Consider the following 27,409-nt stretch of genomic DNA (forward strand, 5'->3'; position numbering starts at 1 on the left):
TCATTCAAAGTCTCAGCCATTTTCTCATTACCCAATATCAATTCCCCCTTCTCATCCTCCAAGGAACCTACAATCACTTTAGCCCCCTTTTCCGCTTTATATAATTATAAAAACTTTTACTATCCCTTTTTATATTTTGTGCTCATTTATTTTCATAAACTAGCTTCTCTTTCTTTATTGGTTGCTTAATGGTACTACTTTCCTTTTAAATTTTTCCCCAATCTTCCAGTTTACCAGTACTCTTGGCAACTTTGTATGTACAAGCTTTTAGTCTGATGCCTTCTTTTATTTTCTCACCCTTACTATCCTTGCTTTTATCTGGAATATACTTTTGTCGAGCACCGTGAAAAATCTCTTTGAAAGTCTTCTGCTGTTCCTCAACTGTCCCACCATATAGCCGGTGTTCCCAGTCTACACTAGCCAAATCCTTCCTCGTCCCATTGTAGTCCCCATTGTTTAGCCATAATACACTGGTTTTAGATCAAACTAGTGCACCCTTCATTTGTATGAGAAATTCAATCATACTATGATCACTCTTTCCAAGAAGATCCCGAACTACAAGATCACTAATTTTACCTGTCTCTTTGCACAAGAGCAGATCTAAGATAGCACATTCCCTTTCCCTTTCTATGTGATTTGATTAATAATTGGTAAGAGTCAATAGGGATGCCACAAAACAACAAATTTCATGAGTTGTCAGTGATAATAAGCCTGATTCTGATTCTGCCTTAGTGTAATAAATGGGTTGATGTAATGGATATGTTTTGTCTAGTCTGCTGTACTATTTCATTCTACAATTAAAAGAAGTTTAATTTGTTCAACAGAGCAATTTATGTGGAGACCCAGATAATTTTGCGTGGAATGAAGCTGGAAGGGATTTTTCTACTTCATTACTGAAGGGCCAGACATCCGTCTCCAATTACCATTTTGTAGATTTGGGTGCTCTGTAATTTGGAGAAAGCAGTTGGGTGGAGAGCAGAATAGACTGCATGATAGGGAGCTTGAACCAGCTGAAAGTGGGTGAACATTATTGAATGACAGAAAGCATGTTTGGTTGAGTAAATAGAACAATTAAATTTGAAATTGCTGCAAGAGGAATAAGCAAAGCTGTAAATGAGATTCAATGTGATGTATCTGAAAATATGGAATTCAATAACCTTGTAAGGCTGTAATGTGACAAGTCAGAAGATAAGCTGATGCTCCTCCACAAACATTGAGTTTCAATTGGAACCGTGCAAGACAGCAAGGATAGAGGTTAGAGTGGGATGGGAAATTAAGATAATGATGAAATACTAGTTTGGACTTGCAGATTGAATCAATATTTTGCACCTAGACTATTTTTGGCTTCAGAATGGAATGGATCATATGAGTACTGCTGAAATCAGTTAAGTTCTTAAAGAATATTGCTATGACTGCATGATGTCGGGGGGAAGTGGGTGAAGAGCTGATGTGGCTCTTGTGGTTGTTTGGTGTTATGGAAAGCACAGTGAATACTGATGGGAATGGAAGAATTAATCAGGACATTAGAGAAGGAATAGTTCCTGTGGAATTCTGATGCATAATGTAGGGTCAGTCCTGATGCAGGATCTCATTACAAAACATTGGCCATGCTTCCATAGATGCTGCCTGACCTGCTGAGTTCTTCCACTAGATTTTGTTTGCTCCAGATTTGTGGACGTATACACATGAATTTTTTAAAATTTATTTAGCGCTACAGTGTGAAACAGGCCCTTCTGGCCCAATTAGCCATGCCACCCAGCAAACCAGGAGGCCAGCTGGCGGTGCAGTGACATCAGTGCCGGATTCTGGAGCAAAGGTTCCCGAGTTCAAATCCAGTCGGGCCACACCCAGACACACTCTCCATCCGTACCAGGTTGAATGTCAAGCTCACAACTCAACATCATTTTTTAAAAGATCACTGTGCTGTGAGAAGGATGTGGGGGACCACTCACAGAATCTTTCCTCCAAGACAACCACTTTGGGGGGGGGGGGGATGGGAAGTGGTCTGGCAAAACAAAACAATCACAGGACATTTAAAATGACCAATTAACCTACCAACCGGTGTGTCTTGGACTGTTGGAAGAAACCAGAGCACCTGGAGGAAACCCACACAGTCACAGGGAGAACGTATAAGCTCCTTACAAACTGACTTGATTGGGCTGAATGGCTTAATCTGCTCCTATGTCGTATGGTCTCATGGACTGCACCAGCTTTGAACTCCAAGCTCCAACGCTCTGAACTGTTATAGCGTCTCACTAACTGCTACGCAGAAATGTGGGAGCTGATGGGAAAATGGGAAAACCTATCCCTTGTTCCGAGTAGGAAGTACTTGAAAACACGAGCAGGAAATAAAAATGAAGTTGAGGGCTCTATTACTTTTGCTGGAGAATACATAGTTAAGGCCAAATGCCTCTGTCTTTTAATCCTCTAATTTCTAAGATCTTCAACGTGATCAGACACTCTTTTCATTGCCCTTTCAAAACTTTGTCTTCGGCTTTGCTTGTGAAACCAGATTTATCGCTTTACGTGTTAAAGATGAAATGATCAGAATTCCTTTAACCCTCTTCTGTGGGGTAGTGGTCTGGTGTGAGGCGGCATGAAGTTGTAAGTAGAACAAAGCTTCTCAATTATCCACTGGTACATCTCAGGCAATATCATTTTGAGGTCAGTATTGTAGAAACAGGACAATATGGACTGATCATAGACATTTTCCTCTGTGATTTAGCAATTCAAAGAGTATTTAATCAAAGAAGACTCAAGCTTTAAATGAATTGAAGTAATTTCTTCCTGTGTTGCTGATTTAATGGGAAACCTGCAGTGAATTTCAAGAGGTGTTCTACATCACAGTTCCAAATTAGAGCTTTGAAAGTACAAAATTTATGTTGGTTAATGTTTCTATATTCATATGCTCAGGAGTCACTACAATCAGCCTTTGTTTGTTCTGATGTTGGCAGTCTAAGCCCGGTCGTTCGGGGAAGGGAAAATGTTATGTTCATTTGATATTGTATCACGCTTGGCCTTCCGAGCAATGCTATAATTCTGCCAAGACAGTATACAGTGCAGTTTGTACTCAATTTCAGTTATTGTTTATCTTGAGCCTCCGAATTGTTGTAGTAGCAAGAGGAAGTTTTTACTCTTTAATTCAAGGTCAGCTAAGGCTTTATCATACAGGCAGCTGCTTTTCTACGCAAGGCGGGTTCATTGGTAGTTCAGGGTAATACAGTAATAATTTCAGGAACAACACCACCTATTCACTGTCTTATTTTGATAGGCAATTGAAAAATTTTGGTAACCCCATGACCTGAATTGCTTTGCTGTCTATAGGCTGATAAATCTCTGAATTTTGCAGCTCATTTAAGTTTGACTGTTTGGAGAATATAGTGTTTGTTTTGAAATGGCTGCCAGTGCTAAAATTCAGACTTTTTGTAAAAATAAAACCGCTCCAAGCTATTCCAATAAATGCCTTTTTCACAAAACAGCCAGGGCAATATTTGAATTTAGACAGTGCATTATACTGTATAGTTATTCATCTGGGTACATGCCAGGCTCTTTGTGCTAGTATAATTTTATAGGCTGATTCAAACTATGTTTGATGGAAGGGTGCTGTGTGTCACTTCTCCAATATTTCAAATGATCTTCAGTTTTTGGACCTAGGGAATAAGCAAACTGGACCTCTGCAGCGTTATCCAGTTTTATTCATTGTGCAGTCGAGGCCCAAAAGGTTGATCTTCAATAAGTATTGTGGGTTTATACTTTAGTAGATTTGAGTTTGGTTTTATGACAAACTTTAATTTGGTTATCTTATTATTGGTTTTTGTATGTTAAAGGAATTGCTTAAATAGAAGCAAATAAAGTGAAATATAAATGTTAAATAGAAATGCTAGAAGGAATTAACCAGTCAAACAGCATCATGGAAAGATGAACCAGTTAACATTTCAACTCAAGTATTCTTCATCAGAAAGTAAATGTCAGCTTGATACTGGACAGCCTTCAGGGCAACAATTAAATTGAGTTGCCTACAGAGTTCACAGAGGAGGGGTGGGCTGGTTGAGTTTGAACTGAGTGAGTTTTTCAATTCAGAACTTTTTAATTGAAGTAAAACATTGATGTATTCTTGGTGGCCATCTTTATTAGGTGCACCTGTACATCTGCTTATTCATGCAAATAACTAATCAGTCAATCATGGCAGCAACTCAGTTCATAAAAGCATGCAGACATGGCGTAAATGTTCAGTTGTTGTTTGGACCAAGCATCAGAATGAGGAAGAAATATGATCCAAGTGACTTTGACTTGTGGAATCATTGGTGGTGCCAGATGGGGTGGTTTGAGTTTCTCAGAAATTACTGATCATCCTGGGAGTTTCACATAGCTTAGTACTTGTCTCTGTAGTTTACAGGAAGTGGTGTAAAGCACAAGAAGGCATTCAATGGGTAGCAGTTCTGTGGGTGAAAAAGCCTTGTTAATGAGAGAGATCAGACAAGAATGCTTGTGCTCCCTGTTACTGCACAGATTTCCTTCAGACTATCTGGTTTCGTCCCATAACCCAAAAGCATGAGCTTTTCTAGGTTAGTTGATCATTACGAATTGCCCTAGGTGTAGATGACTAGTTAAAATGTAGGAAGTAGGTGTTACTACATGAGCAAATAAAATGGAATGGGGCAGGATCATTTTAAAACCAGATCCTTGATGGTTAGCACAGACTCTATGGGCCAAAGGGTCTATTTCCATGCACAGTATTGTTCCACCCACTGCTTGATACAAAGGATGAAGTTATTTTATTCAATAAACTGTAACCACCAATATTCAAATAGTCAACAAGAGCAGTTACTGCTCTTAAGGTATATATTTTTAGGAGCAGCCACACTTCAAGCTCAACGTCAAATCTCGTGAATTGAGACAGACTGTTCTTTGTGTCATAGGTGTTTATGGTAAATACTTTTTTCCCTGATTAATAGCATGAAATTAATCCTTTCTACAGGCGGACTTAAACTGTCTTGGATACACGTACTTTAAATTCAAATTACTTCTTGCATCGGTGCTAGGTATCTCTTCAATAGATTAGTATTCTGTAAGGGATTTTAGATCTTAAACCTGCCTATGTAGATAAATTGTTAAATGAAAATGCCCCACCGTTAATTTTACATAATGCTTGGGGAGATGTTGATGGCTATCTAAACTAGTATTTCATTGGTGTTACAAAGAAGAGAAAATCTGCAGTTGCTGGAAATCCAAGCAACACACACAAAGTGCTGGAGGAGCTCAGCAGCCCAGTCAGCATCTAGGAAAAGAGTTTTATTGGTGTGGATGGGACTTCTTAGTGAATGAAAGGGTAAACCTTTTCATCTTCTACCTTTCCAAATCTACTCGTTGATTTCTTTTAATGATGTTTAAAGATTGTAATGCTTCCATAAGGTAAAAGAGCACTGAGTGCTAAAGTCTTTGGTTACAACCTGATAAGGTCTATCCAGAATGATGGCTATGAAGTAGTGGTGTAATACCAGCTTCGGCTCATGAATTTACTGGACATTTACCGTATCTCCAAAACAGAAGTCAGTACCAATCAGGTAATTGAAAGCAATATTTCTCCATGTGGAACTTGGCTTGAACTGCCCTTTAACACCATTCTAAGTTGAGGATGTTTCACTGTTATTTTTGCACCCAAAATGGTTTTGATCTGTTCAAGGCAGAGTGTGTATCTTGAATATTGTAAATTTAAGTCATTTGATATCCATTTACAACTTTAAAACCTTCTCCTGAAGTGGAATACTTCACAAAAAGTGACTTTTGGCTTTTTCGACTTGATTTCTTCCCGAGTGATTTGAAAGCATTTTCCCACAAGTCCTTGAGATGGAACTCCAATGAGATGCTCTAGTAAAGACAAATGACCAGTAAGATATTTATAATAACTACTGCACAAACCATTATTCAAGTATACTGTTGAGCATGGTTCAGACGTTATGCCTCGTGGCTTGTAGCAGATGGGTTCTCAAAGGATTTTAATGAAATTGATACCAACCCTGGTTCTCTGCAACTCAAGATTTCCAACTTTGGGGGCTCAAATTGCATTCCAGTGATTGAGCTGACAAGCTATGTTGGGAAACTTTTAAGCAACACGCATTGCTGGAGGAACCTAGCAGGTTGGGCAGCAGCTCTGGAAGGGAATGAACAGAGGGTATTTGGGGCTCTGATTTTTCATCAGGACTTCATAGGTGCTGCCTGACCTGCTTAGTTCCTCCAGCAATTTGTGTATGCATTGCTCAAGTTTTCTAGCACCTGCAGAGTTTCGTATCTGGTTTAAGAAACTCGTGCGCAGTTCCACCTCTTGAGTGAAGCTTAAGTTGCCACTTGTCTCGTGGCTTGGAAAGATCTTGTGATACTATTGGATGAACAGTTTGTTTTCATCCTGGTTAAAATTAATCTTCTGTAAACATCACATTAAAATAGTTATTCATTTCATTAGTTGTAGGATTTTGTTATACATAAATGTGTGGATTTATTAGTATGCATTTCAACATTGTTCAATTGGAAACACTTGAAATGCGGAGAATATGAAAAATGCCTTGCAAATGTTGAGCTTTGAGGATGGACAGGTAGGGATTCTGAAGATTATATACCGGGCTTGAATGTGCTTCCTTTGAAACAGTAACATTGCACCATTTATTTAGTAGCCCAGAAATATTATTTAGGCTGACAAATTATTGGAACTATCATGGTTGATCCTCAAATGTCTTCTTGTCTGATAACAATAGGTGAGTGCAGTTAAAGGTGTTGAGAAGTAGATGAGGCAGCATCCTGGTGAACTCTATATCTTCTTTCACCCCAGGCACCTTTTCAAAAACTGTACATCACTATGGTTGTATTTGATACTTTGCTAAGCCCTTGCTCTGTAGCATATCATATCACATAGAGGGATTTATCCAATGAGCTATGTCCCATTGTTCAATCAGATGACAAAGCATTGAAGGAGCTTGCCACATGACAAAGTGCCAGAGGAAGAGGATCGACAATGTACTCAAAGGACTTTGAGCAGATAATTAGATTAAAGAGCAGTTATTCAACAAACCATGCACTGGACCCAAATGCAATGTAAACCTTATTGATTTCTGACAAATTCATAGTCTGTTGCAAAGTTGTCTTTTTCTTCCACCAATGTCTGCCTAATCACATAACTTAGATATACAGACGCTCTTAAATCTACTCGGTAAGTCATAATACTGCAATTAAAACATTCCCATTTCAACTATGCTTTACAGTAGGAAAAAAACCCTTCCAAGCATTGATCTGCTGTTCTGTTCTATACTCTATGATAGCTTGTGTTTTTTCCAGAAGTCTCTCCTATTCTTCTACCCCACCCCCACTCCTACTCTTCGTCCCCATACACACTCTTGCCTCCAACCCTCCTGAAATCATTTAGGAAATTAGAAAATAGTGTATCAAAAGTTCAGTTTGTCAGTACATTTGAGCCAAAAGTGATCCTTCAGTTTTTAAACAGTTTGTGAATGAGCATCGAATAGCATCTAAGGAGATTAATTACTGTGTGTGTGGTTTGTATTGGACAAAACCTACATTCCAGGCAGCAGAGACCACTGTTGGAGCTTTGAACATTGGTGAATGTGTTATATCTTTACATTAACTTTGTTGTTGATGTGTCCTCTTGCCTTTAATTTGGGGGAAAAAATACAATTTCATTTAACTGTAAATTCATACCAGTTCCAAGTTTTAAATTATACGGTGGGTGTTTTTTCCTTAAATTGAGTAATTTTTAATGGGAAATTTTCAGAGTTGGCACAGCTATTTTCTTTGACCCGGTGAAAATATTTTTTTAAAAATCCCAGCATTCCCAAAATGTGAGTTCAAATGGTGATTAAATCTTTTAACATCAGATTTCAACAAGGCAAAACAGTGTTTCCGAGCAGTAATGCGAGTGGGCAGATGCTCAAACCAGACAGGTCGGTTTGACATGAGAATGAACCCAAGAAGTATGAGAAGTAGAGATAATGGGTGCTAAAATGAGAGTGAAATGTTGCGAAGAGCATTTCTTTTGCTGATCCGGGGAGATTTGTAGCGGGCAGCTGGGGGTGATTCTTTCTGCCTGTGTCAGGGACTTACTGCACTATATCCTTTCTGCCCTCTCTATGAACTGGGCAGCTTCCTTTCACCAGTTTATTTTAACTTGTGCTTTGGCAGTTGTCTGAAAGCTGCAGATGTTCCATATAAATAAATGTGCTACTTGCCTTAGAAAGCTGTACACTAGTAGTGAAAAGTTAACTATTTCCTTCCAAATTCAGAGCAAACAAACAGTGAACCATCGTTTAGTATGCACCAGGCAACGATGCTGTTTGTTTCCAGAGTTGGCAGCCAAGGTTGTTATACTCTTCACTTTTTTTTGTCAGAATAGTATGTTACCACCAAATTTCAATTGCTTTTGAGGCCCTTTCATTAACTACAATTATAAATGTGCATTTATTTGTCTTGTTTATTGTGAGTTGCTGTTTTGCTGTGCCAAGCAGAGTTGCAGCCCTCGGTGTTGAACCAGGTTCCATACTCTCGGCCTTGTCATCAGCAGGTAATCCATACTGCAGCAGCTTTCTGGGTGTCATCACTGATCACTTAAATTGCTTTCAGTCTGAAAAACTCATGGTATGATGAATGCCTTCATAACAATGGACTTACAGCGGCTCCCAGATTGTAGAAAATAAGGAACAGGGTTTATTGGTGGTGTCACCAGTTCAGCTGTTTTGGGCGTTGTCATTCTACACATGATAGGGAAAAAGAGTGGTGCCCGTTCAGATCCAAACAAGCTGTTGTATTCCTGTGTGATTTTTTTTAAAACAATATTATTTGTAGACAATGCAGCACAATTTCACTCTGAAAATCAAGATGTGGTTTTGTTAGTATAACAAAACTGAGGCAGCCTGTTATGGAAAATCAGAAGTGTGTGACTTTGCAGTGAACAACTGGCCAGAGATTATTCATCATGCTATGTAATTAGTTTCTTCCAAGTCTTTTTCTGTCAGTTGTTCAAATGAACTTTTGTCATCTTTAGGCACATTACTGAAATAATGTCATCAGAGATTTCATTGGCCCATAGGGTTGCCCTCTCCTGTTAATACTGATCCAATCAAAATGATTTGGGTTTCTTACTATGCTTCAAATAAAATTGTCTTGCCGTTGCTATTGGTGGGGGTGGGGAAGTATCAACAGTTCTGCCCATGTAGTCTTTTTGTAGATTGCCAGAGTCCCCCAGGGCCTTGCTGTGAGAGATTGAACCAGTTCTAGTAACTGCTACGTTGTAATTGTTTCTCAGAAGTAATTGGCAAAGTTGTTTAAAGCTGAGAGCGGATGCTCATTAAGCAGAATGTGCAGGTTGCTTGTGTGGTAAGCTTCTCTAAAGGTCAGGTACAAAGTTTCAGGCAAGTGAATATCCCAGTATTGCACCATATAATCCTGGGTGGGTACTCAACATTGTTCCCTCTAAGCTGTGAAGGTGTGTGGTCACGTAGTAACTAAAATGCTCCTATGCACATAGCCTTTGTTACTGCGCAACAGGAGCATTCTTTTATATAATGTTAATATAATTTTGAAATTATGCTAATATAATTGTGAAATACCCTGTAATTAATTGTGTCAATAAATATAACCCATCAATTTTCTAAATAATAAACATACAGCTTTTACTTTAAAATGTTTTAGAGCTTCAACATATTTACATTTTCAGTGTTTCAAGTTACAACACCATTACAAATTGTAACAGCAAACTCAGAAGGGAAGTCAGTAGCTCATTGAATGCTGATGCTAAGTTTAAATGTTTATGAAACTTGCAAGATTTTCTTTGTTTTACTGTATTTCATTATACCTTTCAATTAAAATCAAAACCATGTGATTTTTCAAATTTCATTCTAAATATTCATAGTATGTATTATTACAAAAAAAAAGCTTTTGAAGTGTCATGCAGTTTTTCAGCAGGGCACTTGGGGGAAAAAAACTGGCTCAGAGCAATGGTAGGTCCGTGCAGCTGTATTGAAAGGAAAAGATCCTGCTCAGTCCGTGGAGTTTAAAAAAAAATTAGTTGAAACAGTGATCAAGTGAAATGTGTTAAGGCTGAGGTGCGGTGTATGATTTAGCCTATGGTCTCCATCCCTCCCACTGCTTGAGGAACTTCATAGATTGTTGGCCAGATCAGGAGAGTAATCTTTTGGAACTGTAGCAGCATCATTCCTTGTTTAGTCCAACAGTCCACCTCAGTAAGCTTGCTCCACGTATTCATTTACCCCTCACTTATTTTTCTCAGCTTCCTCCTTATGCAATGCTGATAGCCATCCCGGTCTAAATATGAGGCAATTTGCAGATATTCCGCTCTGACACAGCAATGCACTAAATCTGGTGATCTATACTTTTGACTCTAAGAATCCCTTCTGGATATTGCTCCTGCCTTCAGTAATTTCTCTTAAGGGCTCACAGGAACGTGGGAGAATGTGATACTGAGACTGCATTTGTATAGATCTCAACCCAAGCAAAGATGGCTAGATGCTCCACTTGATCCGATGAAGAACTTGAGTAGCCCAATCCACTTTCCTACCCAATATTCTATTTTCTTCAAGGATTTATTCAAACATCTTATCAAGCATTTCAGCACTCAAATTCCAAATTTCAGGCAGCATATTTCTTAAGGGTTCTTCCTGTCATCTTTCTCAAACATCGTTAAACCATACCTGGTGACTACCAACTCTTAAGCCACATATTATAATCAAATCTTGAGGCATATTTAGAAAGGAAAATGCTTTTAGATAATGGCTTAGGATGCGTTTTTTAAACTAAATAAATTCTCAACCTGGGTTTTTAGATCCTTATTTTTAACCGATCGCCATTCAAATACAGACACAATTTCTTTGTGCTTAGAGCACTGTTTTCAGGTCAATAAATTGAAAAGCCCATAGAGCAGTAGAGCAAAGTATAGGCCCTTCATCCCATGATGTTGCGCCAGTCTTGTAACCTACCATAAGATCAATCTAACCTTTCCCTCCCACATAGCCTTCCATCTTCTTTCATCCATGTGCCTCTCTAAGAGACTCAAATGTCACCAATGTATCTCCCTCTAACACCATCCCAGCAGTGATTTCATGTACCTACCACTCTGTGTAGCTTTTAAAAAATAGACCTACCTCTATCCCTCCCCATACTTTCCTGCAGCCGCCTTTAAAAGTATGTTCTCTTATATTAGCCATTGCCTCTCTGGGAGGTGGGAGTGGTGGGGAAGACTCTGTCAATGCACTTCTATCAAGTCTCCTCTCATTCACCTTCACTACAAACAGAAAAGCTCTAGCTCGCTCAAACTTTCCTCATCAGCCATGCTCTCTAATCCAGGCAGCATCCTAGTAAATCTCTGCAGACTCTAAAGCTTCCACATCCTTCCTGTAACGAAATGTGAGATTGCTGTACAGTACAAAGGTCCAAGGCACATTTGTATATCTAGTGTGCTAAGACATTTGAATAGTACTGTATTTGTCAGCATGGAGCGGAGAGTGAGTTTGTAAGTCTGGCTGGAGCAAAAGATGTTGGGAACGGCGAGGGTGGAGCACCCCAGGAAGGGTGTGGGACAGGTGGCAGCGGAGGAGTGCCAGCGGCAGAGACAGGAGTATGGCACAGGTGCAGATACACCCTGCCCTGAGCATCAGGCAAGGTGATTTGATTCCCATAACCAGTTTATTAATCATTGCAGAATGTCTCCCTGGTGCTTCTTGCTTCCTGCTCCCTCCCCTCTTCCTGCCCCCATCTCACTCTCAGACCACAATAGAAACCCATATTATCATCACTCACGTATCATGAAATTTGCTTTATGCTGCAGCAGCAGTACAGTACAATACATAAAATCATTACTGTACTGTGCAAAAGTCTTGGGTTACTGTACTGTATGCGCCTAAGGCTTTTACACAGTACTGTGTGTGTGAAGTCAGTTAAGGATGCAAAGTGATGTCAAATGGCATAAAATCACATCACAGTTTAATTGTACCTGGGTATGAGATCCAAAAGAACAGTAAGAGTGGAATAAGCAGAGGCTTGAAGCCTCTGCTCTTTCAGTTAAAGGGCCTGCGGTTATGTGAACCTCTACCGAGGAGTCTGAAGCTTCACAGTTCTGGATTGGTATCATTAATGATTCCTTTTGTTGCTGCTTCCACCATTTGCAGTACTCATGTTCTGTGCCATCACCACAACACCTCGTCAACAATTGACCGCTTCTCACTGGAATTTTGTTCTCCATTCCTGCACCCTTTCACGCACAAGGTACCTCTGACTCTCCAAGTTCCATATCCCCTCCCAGAATCACCAGTGTTCTCCACCACCTGAATAACTGCACTCTGCAATAAAAAGTTATCCTGGAGGGAAAGCTTCTTCTACAGTGGGTTCCATGCATGTAGTATGTTGTAGCCTCCTCATCAGAAATGATCTTTACAGTGGGCTAAGGGCAACGCTATCCTGGAGCTCCTGGCATGATAGCCAACATGACATTGTGAAGGTACTGCTTCACAAGCCTGACTGATTACTTTGAGGTAGTGACAAGCAAATAGATGAAGTTAAAGCAGTGGATGTGGTGTTTATGGATTTTAATAAGGCATTCGACAAGGTTCCCTCTGGTAGGCTCGTTCAGAAAGTCAGGAGACATGGGATCCATGGAAACTTGGCTGCGTTGTTTCAGAAATGGCTTGCCCGCAGTAGGCAGCAAGTGGTAGTTGAGAAAGCACATTCGGCCTGGGCATCAGTAACTAGTGATATTCTGTATGGGACACCCTGCTCTTTCTGATTTATTGTTTTATATATATAATAAGGAATAAGGATTCCTTGGATAAGGAATTGGAAGGGTCAGTTAGTAAGTTTTTAGATGACACAAATGTTGGTAGTGTTGTGGATAATGTAGAGGGTTATAGGTTACAGTGGGGCATTGAAAAGATGCAGAGCAGGGCTGAGAGTAGCAGATGAAGTTCAGTCTTGAAAAGTGTGAAGTTATACCCTTTGGAAGGTTAAACTTGAGGGCAGAGTACAAGGATAATTGAAGGATTCTTAGTGTGGTGGAATGGTGGCATTTTGAGGTCCCTGCCCATCGATTTCCCAAAGAACCACTCAAAATGATAGGGTGGTTAAGGAGGGCGTAAAGAGTCATGGCCTTCATTAGCTGAGCCTTGAGGTAATGTTGCAGCTCTGTAAAACTTGGGTTAGACCATACTTGGAGTATGGTGTTCAGTTCTGGTTGTCTCATTATAGAAAGGATGTGTAAGTTTTAGAGAGATCGCAACGGAGATTTACCAGGATGCTGCCAGCATTAGAGAGCATACCGTATGAGGAGAGGTTCAATGAGCTGGGCTTTTTTTTCTTTTTGGAGTGAAGAAGAGAGATGACTTGATAGAAGTGTTAAAGATGATGAGAAGCACAGATAGATTAGACAGCCAGCAGCTTTCTTCCCCAGGATGGAAATGGCTAATACAAAAGGACATAATTTTAAGGTGATTGGAGGAAAGTTGTAAAGGGTGGTGATAGAGGTGAATTAGATCAGAGAGATTTAAGAGACTTCAGCAGTCTCATGGATGAAAGGAAATTGGAGGGCTATGTGGGAGGGAAGGGTTAAATTGATCTTGAAGGAGGTTAAAAGATTGGCACAACATTGTGGGCCGAAGGGCCTGTACTGTGCTTTATGTTCTATGTATGTACCTTACTTCATGTTTTATTTGAGCAATTTGGATACAATTGGTTACTAATCTGCTAACTTATAAATTTGAGTAGTTATCCACACAAATCAAGTGGTCATCAATATTGAATGCATAATTGGTTTTAGCTAAGTGAAGATTTCCATTTTCAATGAAAATTCTTTCGAATCTGTAGATGCTTTCCGAGAAATGTGTCTTCTTTTAAAAGGAGCATTGAAGAAAATTTCAAGTATTGAAGAGAGACTTGAACTTGTCAGATAGAAGGTTATCCTTGTAATCTAATAAAGAACGAACTTTTGAGCATATTTGATCACTGGCATGAGGAATAATATCTGTTTCGATTTGATTTATTCACATCATCAATCATTTTCCTTGTGCAATGCACAGTGTATTTGAATATCAGAGAAGTTGACATTGATGAGTTTAAAAGGTGAGGGTGGGGAGCAATGAACAGTAATTAGATTTCATTTGAGTCATTTATTTGATACTGCTTGCTACAATTTAACCTTTTTCCTTCTATCAGGATTAAAAGGATTTCTTTAATTCTCTTGATGGCTTAGTTAGTAAAGACACCACCCAACATAACTTTAAGCAATGCACAGGAAGTTTCAAGTTCAACCATTGGTTTGTTCTGTTAGCTCACGCATGGGAACCTTGGTCTCCTCTAATCCTGGGCCAAGGAGAGTAAAGTTAAACTGGCCAGCTTCTGACCTCAAGCCTGTTCAGACATCCATTATTACTCAGTGACAATTGTGGCTTTGATGAAGCAAAATTGATCAGCTTTTGCTCAATCCTTAATAGTACATGATCAGTTAATTGTTTATTGAAAGGCTCCCATGTAGCCCATGTGGTGAACTATGTGCCTGTCTGGACACGCCCCCTGCTGACTGCTCCTGTGGCTCCTCCCACAGGCCCCTGTATAAAGGCGATCTGAGGCCTGATGCTCGGCCTCAGTCTCCAGGACGTAGTATGATGGTCACTCACTTCTGGTTCCTTCTTCCAGTCAATAAAAGCCGATATCTCGCCTTACGTCTCAGTGTGAGTTATTGATGGTGCATCAGCCCATCAAGCTGAATTTTCTGACTTCTATCCCCTTCCTTTCTAGTCCTGATGAAGGGTCATGGCCTGGAACATTGACTGTTTACTCCCCTCTATAAATGCTGCCTTGGTTCCTTAAGGCTGTTATAGCTGGGGGGAGGGGGAGGAGGTAATGGGGATAAGCTCCTACTACCTATTAGATGCTTACAATGGCATGCATCTCAAATAGCCTCTGACAATCAAATCCAGCTCCTGGCCTTCATGTGTGGCTTAGCTACTAAACCCAGTAGGACTGTTTCTACTGACAGGAGAAGGGGCAAATGCGGGTTGCTGGCACTTTAAAACCATTTGCTTTGGGTAGATTGGGCATATCAGCTGTGTTTGGCAGCTCACCTAGGAGAAGGAAAACTCTGATCTCAAACATCCACTGCTTTGCGGCTATACCCACTAATGGGGTAGGCTACAGGGGTAAATTTCAAGGAAAAATCTGGAGCTGGAGGCCCCAAGGCAGGCCCACATTGAGTTCAACGCAGACTGGCAACTCCTGCCACGCCACTTGTGCCAAGCTATATCACTTCCTGCTGTTCCTTTAGATTCATCAGCTGTGTGGATGACAACAGCTTGCTGTCAATGTTGTGCTGTCCTGGTTAGCGTACTGGCTTGCTTATCATGTAGACAGCTGCTATGCAACATCCATAGTCAACTCCGACCAATGGAGGGCCTCCAGATGCTGCCTGACCTGCTGAATTCCCGCCGCATTTTGTGCACGTTGCTCTGGATTTGCGGCATCTGCAGAATCTCTTGTGTTGAGGATGCCATCTTTTCAATATCATCCCAATGTGGCCAATCTAGTCTTTAGATATTGCGCAACTGGTGCCTGTGCCTACACCTCTGTACTATATATCGTTTTGAAACTTCATAATGTACAGGTTGAATTTCTTTTAATTTGGAGAACAATTGCTGGTGCACTTCACAAGATGTCTCTATCAGTGCAGAGAGGTGTCTGAACTATTTTTGGGAAAGCAAATTTTAAATGTAATCATCAATGAAAAGTTGAAAGGAGAAGCCTTTACTTTTATAATAAATAGTTTAAAACCTATTTTAAATTGCATTTTGATCTTGAAGAGTGTGGATCCACCACTGACATGTTTTATTTTCTGATGCAGAAAGTAACAAAACTTTAAATGAGCATCTTGGACCCCCTGAGGAACGCCTTGCACTTCACGTTTTGCGGCAGCAAGGACTTGTACCAGAGCATGTGGAAATGAGGACCTTGTACAGCACCTTTCAACCTAACCTTATACAGGTAGCCCTTGAGTCTGATGTCTAACCAGCAATAGTTTTGGAGTGAGTCATCTTACTTGGGCTATCTTGGAAAAGAAGGCCCAGAGAGAGCATTTCTCAAAAAAAAAACTTAGAAGCAGTGAGTGTGAATGTAACCCTTTACTGGTAGGGACACCTGACAATGAAATTTCATTAATTAATGATCTTCAAAAGAAATGGGCAGGACTGTTGAAGCACAAGATGTGTTTCCATATTGGATCATTGAAGACTTGACCTAGATAGAGTGGACAGGGAGAGGATGTTTCCATTCGTGGGAAAGTCTAGGACCTAAGTGCATCGACTCAGAAAACAAGGACATCTCTTTAGTACAGAGGTTCCCATCCTGGGGTCCTTGCTTAGTCCATGGCATAAAAAAGGTGGGGAACCCCTGCTTCAGAACATAGATGAAGAGGCATTCCTTTAGCTAGAGAATGCTGAATCTGTGGAATTCATTGGAACAGATGGCTGTGGAGGTCAAGTCATTAGGTACATTTAAAGCAGAGGTTCATAGGTACTTGATTAGTAAGGGCATCAAAGGTTATGGGGAGAAGGCAGCAGAATGGGGCTGACAGGGAAAATATATCCACCATGAATGATGGGGTAAATAGCCTAATTCTATGTCGTATGGTTTTTGCATTTTTTTTCCTGCTTGCATATTTCTAATCTTTTCAAATGCAATAAAAGACATTCATTATAGCTTGTGCAAGTGAAATGGGTAAAGAAAGTACAGGGCAGATCTGTAGAAAATGCAAACCTCTGCAGCAGAGCAGGATGGGTACATCTGAAAATCAGAATTAAAGTCAAATGCTGGAATTGTCTACAGACCAATGATTTTTTGTCTAAAATATTGCCTTTCCACCTTCTGCAGATTCTGCCTGAGTATTAAGTGATTGCAACATTTTCTGTTTTTAAGATGGTGTAGTTATACTAACAATGTTCTTCAGGGTGGATGAGTGTATGTGATGCCCTTGGGGAAAGAATATAATGGGTAGAGTCTTAGTTTAATTGTTGTGAGTGGAGTCTGTGATGCTTGGCTTTAAGTACATTGGGTAGAGAAACCAGTAATGCGGTGCCTTCATAGTCACTATTTCATAAATCAGTTGATTATTGCACATGGTTCTGAACACTACCTTTTAGAAAACATGTTAGCCTTGAAGAGCTTAGAGGAGGATTGTCTGCAAATTACCAGAATTAAGGAATTTGAATTTGAGCAGATATTAATAATAATAAAGGATTTTTGATTAAAGTACTCTTCAGTACTTTAGCCTACTAAATATTTTAAAGCGTTCCAAAGAGAAGAAAATTGTGGTTAGAAGGCAATTGATACCAGCCCAATGTATATGGTTAATATAGTTAACAAATGTCCTTAGAAAACTAATGATTTGAGGAAATGAGTCAAGATCTCCTACTTAAAGACTATCTTTGTTCCAGAAATCACTCTTGTAGTGTTGTACAGCCTGTAGCCATCAATATTCCATTCCCGTGGCTCATAAACATCTGTATATTTTGAAGAGCCAAAGGAACATAACAAAAAGTGATCTCATGAGCAGGAAACTAGATGAATAGACAGATCACAAAGTCAAGATGTTGCAAGAAAATCTTAAACTGAAGCTATCAGAATTGCTTTCTGCCGTGCAGATCTCAAAGGTTCAAAGGTCCAATTTAAAGTCAGAGAAACCCGTGAGGGATTGGTTCCGGGACCCCTCGCGGAAACCAAAAAACGTGGATGCTCAAGTCCCTTTTCAAACTGTCTCATTGCGGTGGACCTTAGGACCCAGCGAAACCCCAGACCTTATTTAACTTATCTCAGTTTGGTGGACATTAGGACCCGGCGGTAGAGCTCTGAATGAGCAGTGTTTCTGTTCATGAAAGTAATCATAATCACAATTGAAAATAAACTGGAGATAATAAAGTGATCGGAAAGAGGTGAAACGCCATCCGTCATTGGAAAAGCGTTAGGCTACATTGGTCAACGATCGGAACAATCTTAAAGGATAAAGTGAGAAAGCCCCTGCCCCAATGAAAGCTACAATTATTACTAAGCAATGCAGTGGTTTAATTATTGGGTTTTGAGTTTTTGATCCTCCACATCAACCCGGCACATTTCCAAGCTCAGTGCTGAAACATACATTCTTAAATGTTTTATATGCATAGAAAAGTAAAATATATACTATACACTAAGACAAACGTTTGACTAACTGACGCTAAATAATACCAGATGTACCTGCTCCGACTTACTTAGTAAAAGAACTTGTGATTTTTTTCGATCCTGATTCACAATAACCCACGCACATCCTCCCGTATACTTTAAATCATCTCTAGATTACTTGTAATATCTATTACAATGTAAATGCTATGTAAAGTGGTTGTTATACTGTATTGTTTAGGGAATAGTGACAAGGAAAAAAGTCTGTACATGTTTGAACAACAAGTGCTAGAAGAGCACTTCCAGGTTTTCGCGATTCACAGAAAAGAAGGGCCAACTGTACAATATAAATCCTGAAATGCTTTTTCTTTGCAACCATCCACGAAAACAGAAGAGTGCCCCAAAGAATGAATGACAGTTAAATGTTAGAACCCCAAAGTCCACCCCCCTCAACTCCCTTCCCTCCCACGCATAACCGGCAGCAAGCAACAATCCCCCCTTCCCCCACCGGCAAAAAAAAGCATCAGCACCTGCCACCGAGCACTCGCGTGAGCAAAGCAAAGACACAGACTTGCAGTTACCCCAAAGACTTCACGTTTCACCGGGTATACAACAGACCACAGGCTCTCTGTTTCCCTAATAAAGGAGAAGATGTTGTCTCTGTTTTCCCAGCAAGAGGGAGATGTAACAAATAACTAGCGGGTTTATGATGTTAATAATCTGTTATGTCACTTTTTCTGAGCTCTGTGCCAGAAGATCTCAAAGATCTCAGGTCTCCAGGCACACAGCCACAGATATCCCAACTCCCCCACAACACGTGGGTCTCCTGCTGTGACACCAATGTCGATCTGCATGTCTCTAGAGCCCCAAGATCCTAGGCTTCCAAATCCGAGCCAGACTCTTAGGCCGAGCCCCTGGCATGCTGAACAATGGCCAGTTAGGAAATCCCAAGAGCAGGTCTTTTGATAAACCAGATATTTGCAGTTAGTGCTTTCCCACAATGAAGAGGAGGTTGCCCAGCCAATGAAGGGAACAGATTTTAAAGGTAGCAGGAGAGCAATAATTGATATCCAGTCCTGAAATCATCTAGAATTGGTAGGAATAAATTATCCATTTTTGGACAGGTTGAAGGAATTATCATCTTGCATATCCTGCCATATATTGTGCCTCAGAGATAATGTCCTTTGGGTCCCTTGCAACAAAAAGTATGGGAGAACATAGTGATGCTGTTTTTGATGCAGAGAAATGTGTTTAAAGTTCATTTGGAGTTGATACACATCTTCTTGAATAAGGGACTAAGGATTGGCTGAGCAGTAGGATGAGGAATGTAAATGTACAGACTTGAGAAGTTGCAGTTCAACCATGCATTATATCTCAGTAGGCAATCTGTGGATGAAAAGAGATGTATTTTTTGAAAAAAAGAAGGAACTTGGACAGGTTTGAAACAAATTTTGATGAACTAGAGAAAAGCCAGAAATTCATATGGAAGTGACTAAAAGCCTTGCATTGACTGGCATGCTATTAATTAAGCTTTAATAGAGTGATGAGCTGTTACCAAATCAGTGGAGTATCAGTCCTAAGCTGTTGTGCTGAAATTTTCCATCTCCTGGTCAGCCTACACTTTGAGCCTTGTCACAAGTAGAACTAGAATGCATTTGGACTCTGAAGTCTCTGTGTAGAGCTGTCCTAAATACTAAGCTATCTTCAAAATGATGTACCCTTCAGCCTTCAAGGGTGAATACGCATACTAAGCAGAAGAGAATTAAAATAGAACACTACTTTTTTAAGCTGTGACTGCAGATAAAGGAACATAGATCATGTTAACCAAGTGGTTGTCATTATAGATCAGCAACCTCGGTTATGTGAGATTAAAACTTGCTGCCAAATTGTGACTCTGAATTAACTGAACCAAGTGATTTATCACCTTGACAAGAAAAAAAAATTCATTACTACCCTTCAAAAAAGGGAACATAATAGTTATGGTCTGCATGAAATTAAGGAACATGGAAGGTGCTTGATTCCCTGGGCATTTTAGAAAAATAATTCTGCTTTCCTTATGTCACACACAATACATTTTCAAATAGATCTGTTTCACCCTTATTAAGTTTACTTATTCATCCAACAAGAAGATATGTTTGTAATTTGGATGATAGAAAATATGTAGAGTGGATCTTGGCAACTGCAGGGATGACTTACAGTGGATTGATAAGCTTGAGAATTTAGACATTAAGAAAGAGGATTTGCTGGAGCTTTTGGAAAGCATGGAAAGTTGGATAAGTCTCCGAGACCAGATGAGATGTACCCCAGGCTACTGTGGGAGGCGAGGGAGGAGATTATTGAGCCTCTGGCAATGATCTTTGCATCATCAATGGGGACTGGAGAGGTTCCGGAGGATTGGAGGGTTGCAGACATTGTTCCCTTGTTCAAGAAAGGGAATAGAGATAGTCCAGGAAATTATAGACCAGTGAGTCTTAATTCAATGGTTGGTAAGCTGATGGAAAAGATCCGGAGAGACAGGATTTATGAACATTTGGAGAGGCATAATATGATTAGGAATAGTCAGCATGGGTTTGTCAAAAGCAGGTCGTGCCTTACGAGCTTACTTGAATTGTTTGAGGATGTGTCTCAACACATTGATGAAGGTAGAGCCATAGATACAGTGTATATGGATTTCAGCAAGGCATTTGATAAGGTACCCGCCTGCAAGGCTTATTGAGTAAGTAAGGAGGCATGGGATCCATGCAACCTTGCTTTGTGGATCCAGAACCGGCTTGCCCACAGAAGACAAAGAGTGGTTGTAGATGGGTCATATTTTGCATGGAGGTCAGTGACCAGTGGTGTGCCTCAGGGATCTGATTTGGGACCACTACCCTTCATGATTTGTATAAATGACCTGGATGAGGAAGTGGAGGGATGGGTTAGTAAATTTGCTGATGACAAAGCTTGGGGGTGTTGTGGATAGTGTGGAAGGCTGTCAGAGGTTACAACAGGCCATTGATAGGATGCAAAACTGGGCTGAGAAGTCTGAGGTGGTTCATTTTGATAGGTCAAATATGATGGCAGAATAAAGTATTAATGGTAAGACTCTTGGCAGTGTGGAGGATCAGAGGGATCTTGGGGTCCAAGCCCATAGGACACTCAAAGCAGCTGTGCAGGTTGACTCTGTGGCTAAGAAAGCATACAGTGCATTGGTCTTCATCAATCATGGAATGAGCTTAGGAGCTGAGAGATAATGTTGCAGCTATATAGGACCCTGGTCAGACCCCACTTGGAGTACTGTGCTCAGTTCTGGTCACCTCATTACAGGAAGGATGTGGAAATTATAGAAAGGGTGCAGAGGAGATTTACAAGAATATTCCCTGGATTGGGGAGCATGATTCATGAGAATAGGTTGAGTAAACCCTGCCTTTACTCCTTGGAGTGGTGGAGGATGAGAGGTGACCTGATAGAGGTGTATAAGATAAGGAGAGGCATTGATCGTGTGGATATTCAGAGACTTTTTACCTGGGCTGAAATGGCTAACACGAGAGGGCACAGTTTTATGGTGCCTGGAAGTAGGCACAGAGGAGATGTCAGAGGTAAGTTTTTTACGTAGAGTGGTGAGTGTGTGGAATGGGCTGCCAGCGACGGTGGTGAAGGTGGATACGATAGGGTCATTTAAAAGACTCCTAGACAGGTCTATGGAGCTCAGAAAAATAGAGGGTTATGGGTAACCTTAGCTAATTTCTAAGTAAATACATGTTCGGCACAGCTTTGTGGGCTGAAGGAACTGTATTCTGCAGTAGGTTTTCTAAGTTTTATGTTCTAATGTTGATCATTAGAGCAAGAGGAACCAAATGGCTTTATCACATGATGGTGATCAGGTACTATAGTGGAACACAAGCTCTGGACTATGCCCATCCAGATTAGCACATACCTGATTTGCGTTTTTAATAATATTCAGTCCTGTCAAAATAAGCATTCACATAATACTGAAATTTTCCAAATTGTTATCCAGTGTTTGCTTCTTCCCATATTTTACGTATTGATTTTCTCAAACTGTGCTATCTCTTGCATTAGGGAAAACTTCAGATGTGGGTTGACATTTTCCCAAAGAGTTTGGGACCACCTGGGCCACCTTTTGACATTACACCCCGAAAGCCCAAAAAGTAAGTATGGATTATATTAATCACCTCTCTACATTAGTATGTGCTGATGCAAGTTCTCAGTAAGTCTTCACTGAACATCAGTTCCATTTCTCTGCTGATACTACCTGACCTACTTGGTGTTTCCAGCAATTTTATTTCAGATGTCCAGTATCCGCAGCTCTTTTTCCTATTTTCATAACGTTTTTCTTCTTGACATCTTCTGACAAGACAAAAATTATCTCAGTGCACTCATTTAACTAATAAACCATCTGGCCGATGGGTCATAAGCAAAATGTGTTGTGCCTATTGCATTTTGTTTTATTGGCTTGATATATTATTATTGGTGAGACATCAATGTATGCCAAAATATATCAACATAATATTTGTTTTTGTGTAATCCCTGCAGATGGCTGGTTAATGGATTCTTTGTTGTGTAATGGTCATTTAGAGTCCTGTAGTTACCAAGAAAACTGACACAAGAGCATAAGTAATCTAAAAGAAATAATAATTGCCCCAATTATCTTTTCTGAGTGATTGTTTAATGGTCTATACATTTTACTAATTTTCCTGGAGACTTTACATCTAATTGCAGACTTGGCATCATTGCTTCTTAAGAATAAATTTGGCAATGGCTTCTAGTTCAAATTGTTACTTAATGACATTTTTCCCCATATAAATGTCAGGTGATATCTGAAGTGGTTTTGATTGTGATTCTTCTCACTGTTGTTGCTTGCTAGCATTAGCTAGTTTGAAAACTGCCTGATTGCTATGAGGCAACAGAGTAATAATAATATTAGAAGTATTATTGCAAATAATACTAGAAGTAGACTTCAAAAAACAGAATATTGTGAACATTGACAGTTTGAGCCCAGGAATTATTTAGTGCAGTATTAATGTCTGAGCTTGGTATCAAATTCTACATTGCTATTTCAGGAAATGTTTATACCAACAAATTTTAAAAGACTTAGTACATCAAGTTTAAAAAAAAGTTATGCTGTATTCTCATGGGTTTTTTTGTAAACGCCTTCAACCTGTTTCTCAACTTCTTTATCCTATACCTTTAATAATTATTTGAAGGAAAGTTGGCTAATCCTAGTTGTTCATGTTTTGCCTTTCAATGCCTTGTCACTATCTGTACACCTTGCAGATATTTCCTGCGCTGTGTAATATGGAATACCAGCGATGTTCTTCTGGATGAAAAAAGCATTACTGGAGAAGAGATGAGTGATATCTATGTTAAAGGGTAAGTAAGTAATTCCTTAACTGGTGTAAAAAAAAATATAGTTTTGTTTGTATCTAAAGTCCAGACATGACCTCAATGCTTGAATTGTTAGTCTTATTTGCTATCTACTGCAGTCCTGCTCTCTATCACACCAGCAGTGAAAGTAAAGTGGAGTTCATGTGCAGGCCAATCGAGACCCCAGGGGAGTTGCTGGTATTTGGAATATTACTTTTACGGATGGTCTGATGAAAGACCTATGGAACTTGGGCCTTGAAAGGCTCATGACCTTGCTGACAATTTCCTTGCCATCAGAAGTTCAGAAGTGCTGCAGGTGGGAGTTGTGGGCATGAGTTTAATGTGATTTTTCATTTCCTTTATAGTATCTCTGAATAAAAGTGCACTTTGTTGAACACCACTGATAAAATGCCTTTTTATTTAAACTGAAAATATGTTACTCATGTTTTCTTTTATTGATTCAGTGCTTGTAATCTCGATGATGAGCAGGTGTCCTGCTTTCAATCAGATCATCTGTTTGAAGCAAAATTGAGGGGCTGGATAACGGAGCTCAGGGAAAAACCCTTAGACCCACAACAATGTCAAACTAATGACATCAAATGCCCAGCTAAACAAATCACTTCTGCCAAAACAATGTCAGTATCTTTCCAGTTCAAGTGCCTATCTAAAGGCCTTGAATGCCTTTTCATGTTTCCCTCCACCACCAACCCTGGCAGCACATTCTAGTTGCCTATCACTCTGTTGTTATGAAAAAGAACACTTCCCCACACATCTCCTTTGAAATTACCCCCTCGCCTTCAAGGTGTGCTGTCTGGTAATAGACATTTCAACCCTGGAGAAAAGATGTTGGCTGTCTACTCTGGTAATTATAAATCTCTATCAGATTTCCCCTCATCTTCCACTGCTCCAGAGAAACCGACCCAAGTTTGTCCTCCTGTCCTTGTAGCACATGCTCCCTCATCCAGTCATCACCCTGGTAAGCCTCCTCTGCATCCTCTCCAAAGCCTCAACATCTTTCCTATAAAGGGGCAACTAGACTGAATGCAAAACCATCAGACGTGGCCTAACTAAGGTTTTGTAAGGCTGAAAATTCCATATGTTTGAACTCATTTCCTTGACTAAGCATACCAAATGTCATCTTTATCACCCCAACAATATGTGTAGCCACTTCCAGGTACTTGGACCCCAAGATCCCACTGCATATCAAAACTGCTAGATGTCTTGCCATTAATGGTGTACTGGTTCTTACATTGGATCTTCCAAAGTGCAACAGGGAACTGTGTTTAAATTCTCCAAACAGTGGAAGTGCCTTGCATTAAAACCTTGAAATTAGGCTATTGTTTTCCAATTGCTCATAAATTTTGTCCTTAAGAATCTTGTCCGGTAACTACTTGATCAGTGCACTGTTTCAAGGATTATCCCATTTTTCCTTTGAAAAATAGAGCAACACTAGCTACTCACCAGTCCTGTGGGACCTTCCCTGTGTCTGGAGAACATCAAAATATTGGTCCAGACCCCAACAATCTCAATAACCTGGCGTATATCCCATCAGGCCCTGGAGACATTGACCTCAATATCTTTAAGAGACCCAACATTACTATTTTCTTTACCTCAAAATGCCCTAGCAAGTTAGCACACTCCACACATATCTCCCTATCCTCCATGTCTATCTCCTGGGTAAATATTGATACAAGGTACTCATTTAGGACTATACCTTTAACCTTGAGCGGTCCTAACCACTCCAAGTTTTCCTTTTATTCTTGGGGTTCTCTTTAATCCTTCTTGCCAATGACATTTCATGGCCCCTCTTGGCTTTCCTAATTCCGTTCTTGATTTGTCTTCTGGTTTCTTTCTAATCCTTTGGACTGCACTTTGATTTCCTACAATGACGGACACACAAAAGCAGTTGTTAGTGATTAAAATGTGCTTCAGTTAATTTAAGCTGAACCGTCCGATTTGATTTTTTGTGCAATTCTGAACATCTGGAAATATCAGTATTTGTGACTTCAGTCAAAGTGATTTGTTCAGTGAGACTGATTCAATGACATTGGAATGCATACTCATTAATATTGTGAAGGTTCAAGGCAAATCATTATGGATCGGTACTACAGTGGGTCAAGATACTTCTATATCGTTTTGCAATCCAGGTCCCAAAGATTTGCATTATGCCAGCTGCCCCTAATTGGAGCCATGGTTTCACCTCAATCTGAATTTGTAGGATGTGAAAAGGGGATATATAAGCACATGGAAAACTTTATGTGACCTTAATGATGCATTCCTGTCCAGATATCTGCTGTGTTGTTCTGGTTTTCTCCTCAATCCTTCTCTGAAGATGCTCCATTGTGTATATTGATAACAACTTGCTATCTAGAACAGAACAAGAATATTTGTCTGATCGATGGGAGCCAAGTCTTAATGCAAGGAATGCCGTGTGGCCACTGTTATATATGATTTGCCGAGCTTTAGTTTTGATGGTCCAGTCTTAGAAGACTGAATATATTTCCTTTCTCTGAACAGAGTAGAAACATCGGGTGAGGTGTTCACCCCATTAGTCATCCTTCACTATTTTTATTATATACTTGGATGTTTAATGGTCTCCTATGTAGAGGATTATATCAAACTGTTTGTGCTCAATGTATTCACCTCTTTGAAGTGGAAAGGAAGATTTATTGCTAAAAAATTTCCAATGATAAATTTACTCACTCTACCAGCCAGCTTCTTCACCCTCACCTCCACCCAGCCACCCACCAATCCCTCACACGATTTCACCTGTCACAAGCTAGCTTGTACTCCATCCTTTCCTCTGACCTTTTGATTCTGGCTTCTTCCCCTTTCCTTTCCAGTCCTGATGAAGAGTTCTGGCCCAAAATATTGACTGTTCATTTCCCTCCATAAATGATACCTGACTTGCTGAGTTCCTCCAGCATCTTGTGTATTATTTGCCCTGGATTCCTAGCAGCTGCAGAATCTCTTGAATTTGCTCTACCAGCCTTTAGCTTCCAATTTAATCCATCGTTGGTCACGAGATACCTTGCAAGACATTGACTTGCACAGATGGTTATGAATATATAATATCTACTTTAGCAAATGTAGATTGTTAAAGGAGCACAAACAACACAAACAAAATTCTGGAGGAACACAGCAGGCCAGGCAGCATCTGTGGAAAAGAGTACTGTCGACATTTCAAGTCGAGACCCTTCGTCAGACCTGCTGAAGAGTCTCAGCCCGAAATGTCAACTGTACTCTTTTCTAGTGTGTTGCTTGGATTTCCAGCATCATCAGATTTTCTCTTGTTTTATACGAAGGTTGATTGATGAGTTTGTGGCCTAAGGTAGAAGGAGTCAATTTTAGAAAACCTAGGCACATTTATTTTTCCTACATTTACATACTTAGTTCAGCAGTCATGGAGCATACAGATCCCTTCTTTGTAGAAGTCGGTGTCTTGGACCTCCCAGAAGTGGTCCACAGCAGGGGTGATTGATAAGTACGTGGCCTAGGGTAGAAGGAGATGAGTTATTAACTTCAAATTTTCTACATTTTCACTCGAAGAGTTGAACTGCACGTACATGTAACAACAGCTGTATAACTCATCTCCTTCTACCTTAGGCCAGAAACTTATCAATCACCTCTGCTGTGGACCACCTGGATGTCCAAGGCGCTCTCGTTACATGCACGTGCAGTTCAACTCTTTGTGATAATGCTGAAAGTTTGACGTTATTAACTCATCTCCTTTCGCCCCTCGTATTGTTAAAGGTAATCTTTTTAAAAACAAAACAATGAAATCAGCCTTTCAAAACATTCTATATGCAGTTTGAGAGAGCTTTTGCTAAATGTTTGAGCA

General features: G+C 40.0%; 1 protein-coding gene across 5 annotated transcripts in view; it reads left to right on the plus strand.

Moving 5' to 3' along the window:
* Positions 1-27,409, plus strand: part of LOC132379550 (myoferlin-like) — a 263,587-nt gene that overhangs the window by 181,574 nt on the left and 54,604 nt on the right. For 4 of the 5 annotated variants that reach the window (XM_059947583.1, XM_059947585.1, XM_059947584.1 and 1 more), the window contains 3 exons: positions 15,902-16,041; positions 22,264-22,352; positions 23,479-23,574. In XM_059947583.1, the coding sequence (XP_059803566.1) occupies positions 15,902-16,041; positions 22,264-22,352; positions 23,479-23,574 (325 nt within the window). Of the gene's footprint in view, positions 1-15,901; positions 16,042-22,263; positions 22,353-23,478; positions 23,575-27,174; positions 27,322-27,409 lie in introns of all 5 variants that reach the window. The other variant, XM_059947586.1, reaches the window with a different exon arrangement.

The sequence above is a fragment of the Hypanus sabinus genome, chromosome 22 (assembly GCF_030144855.1).
Source record: "Hypanus sabinus isolate sHypSab1 chromosome 22, sHypSab1.hap1, whole genome shotgun sequence".
Taxonomy (NCBI): domain Eukaryota; kingdom Metazoa; phylum Chordata; class Chondrichthyes; order Myliobatiformes; family Dasyatidae; genus Hypanus; species Hypanus sabinus.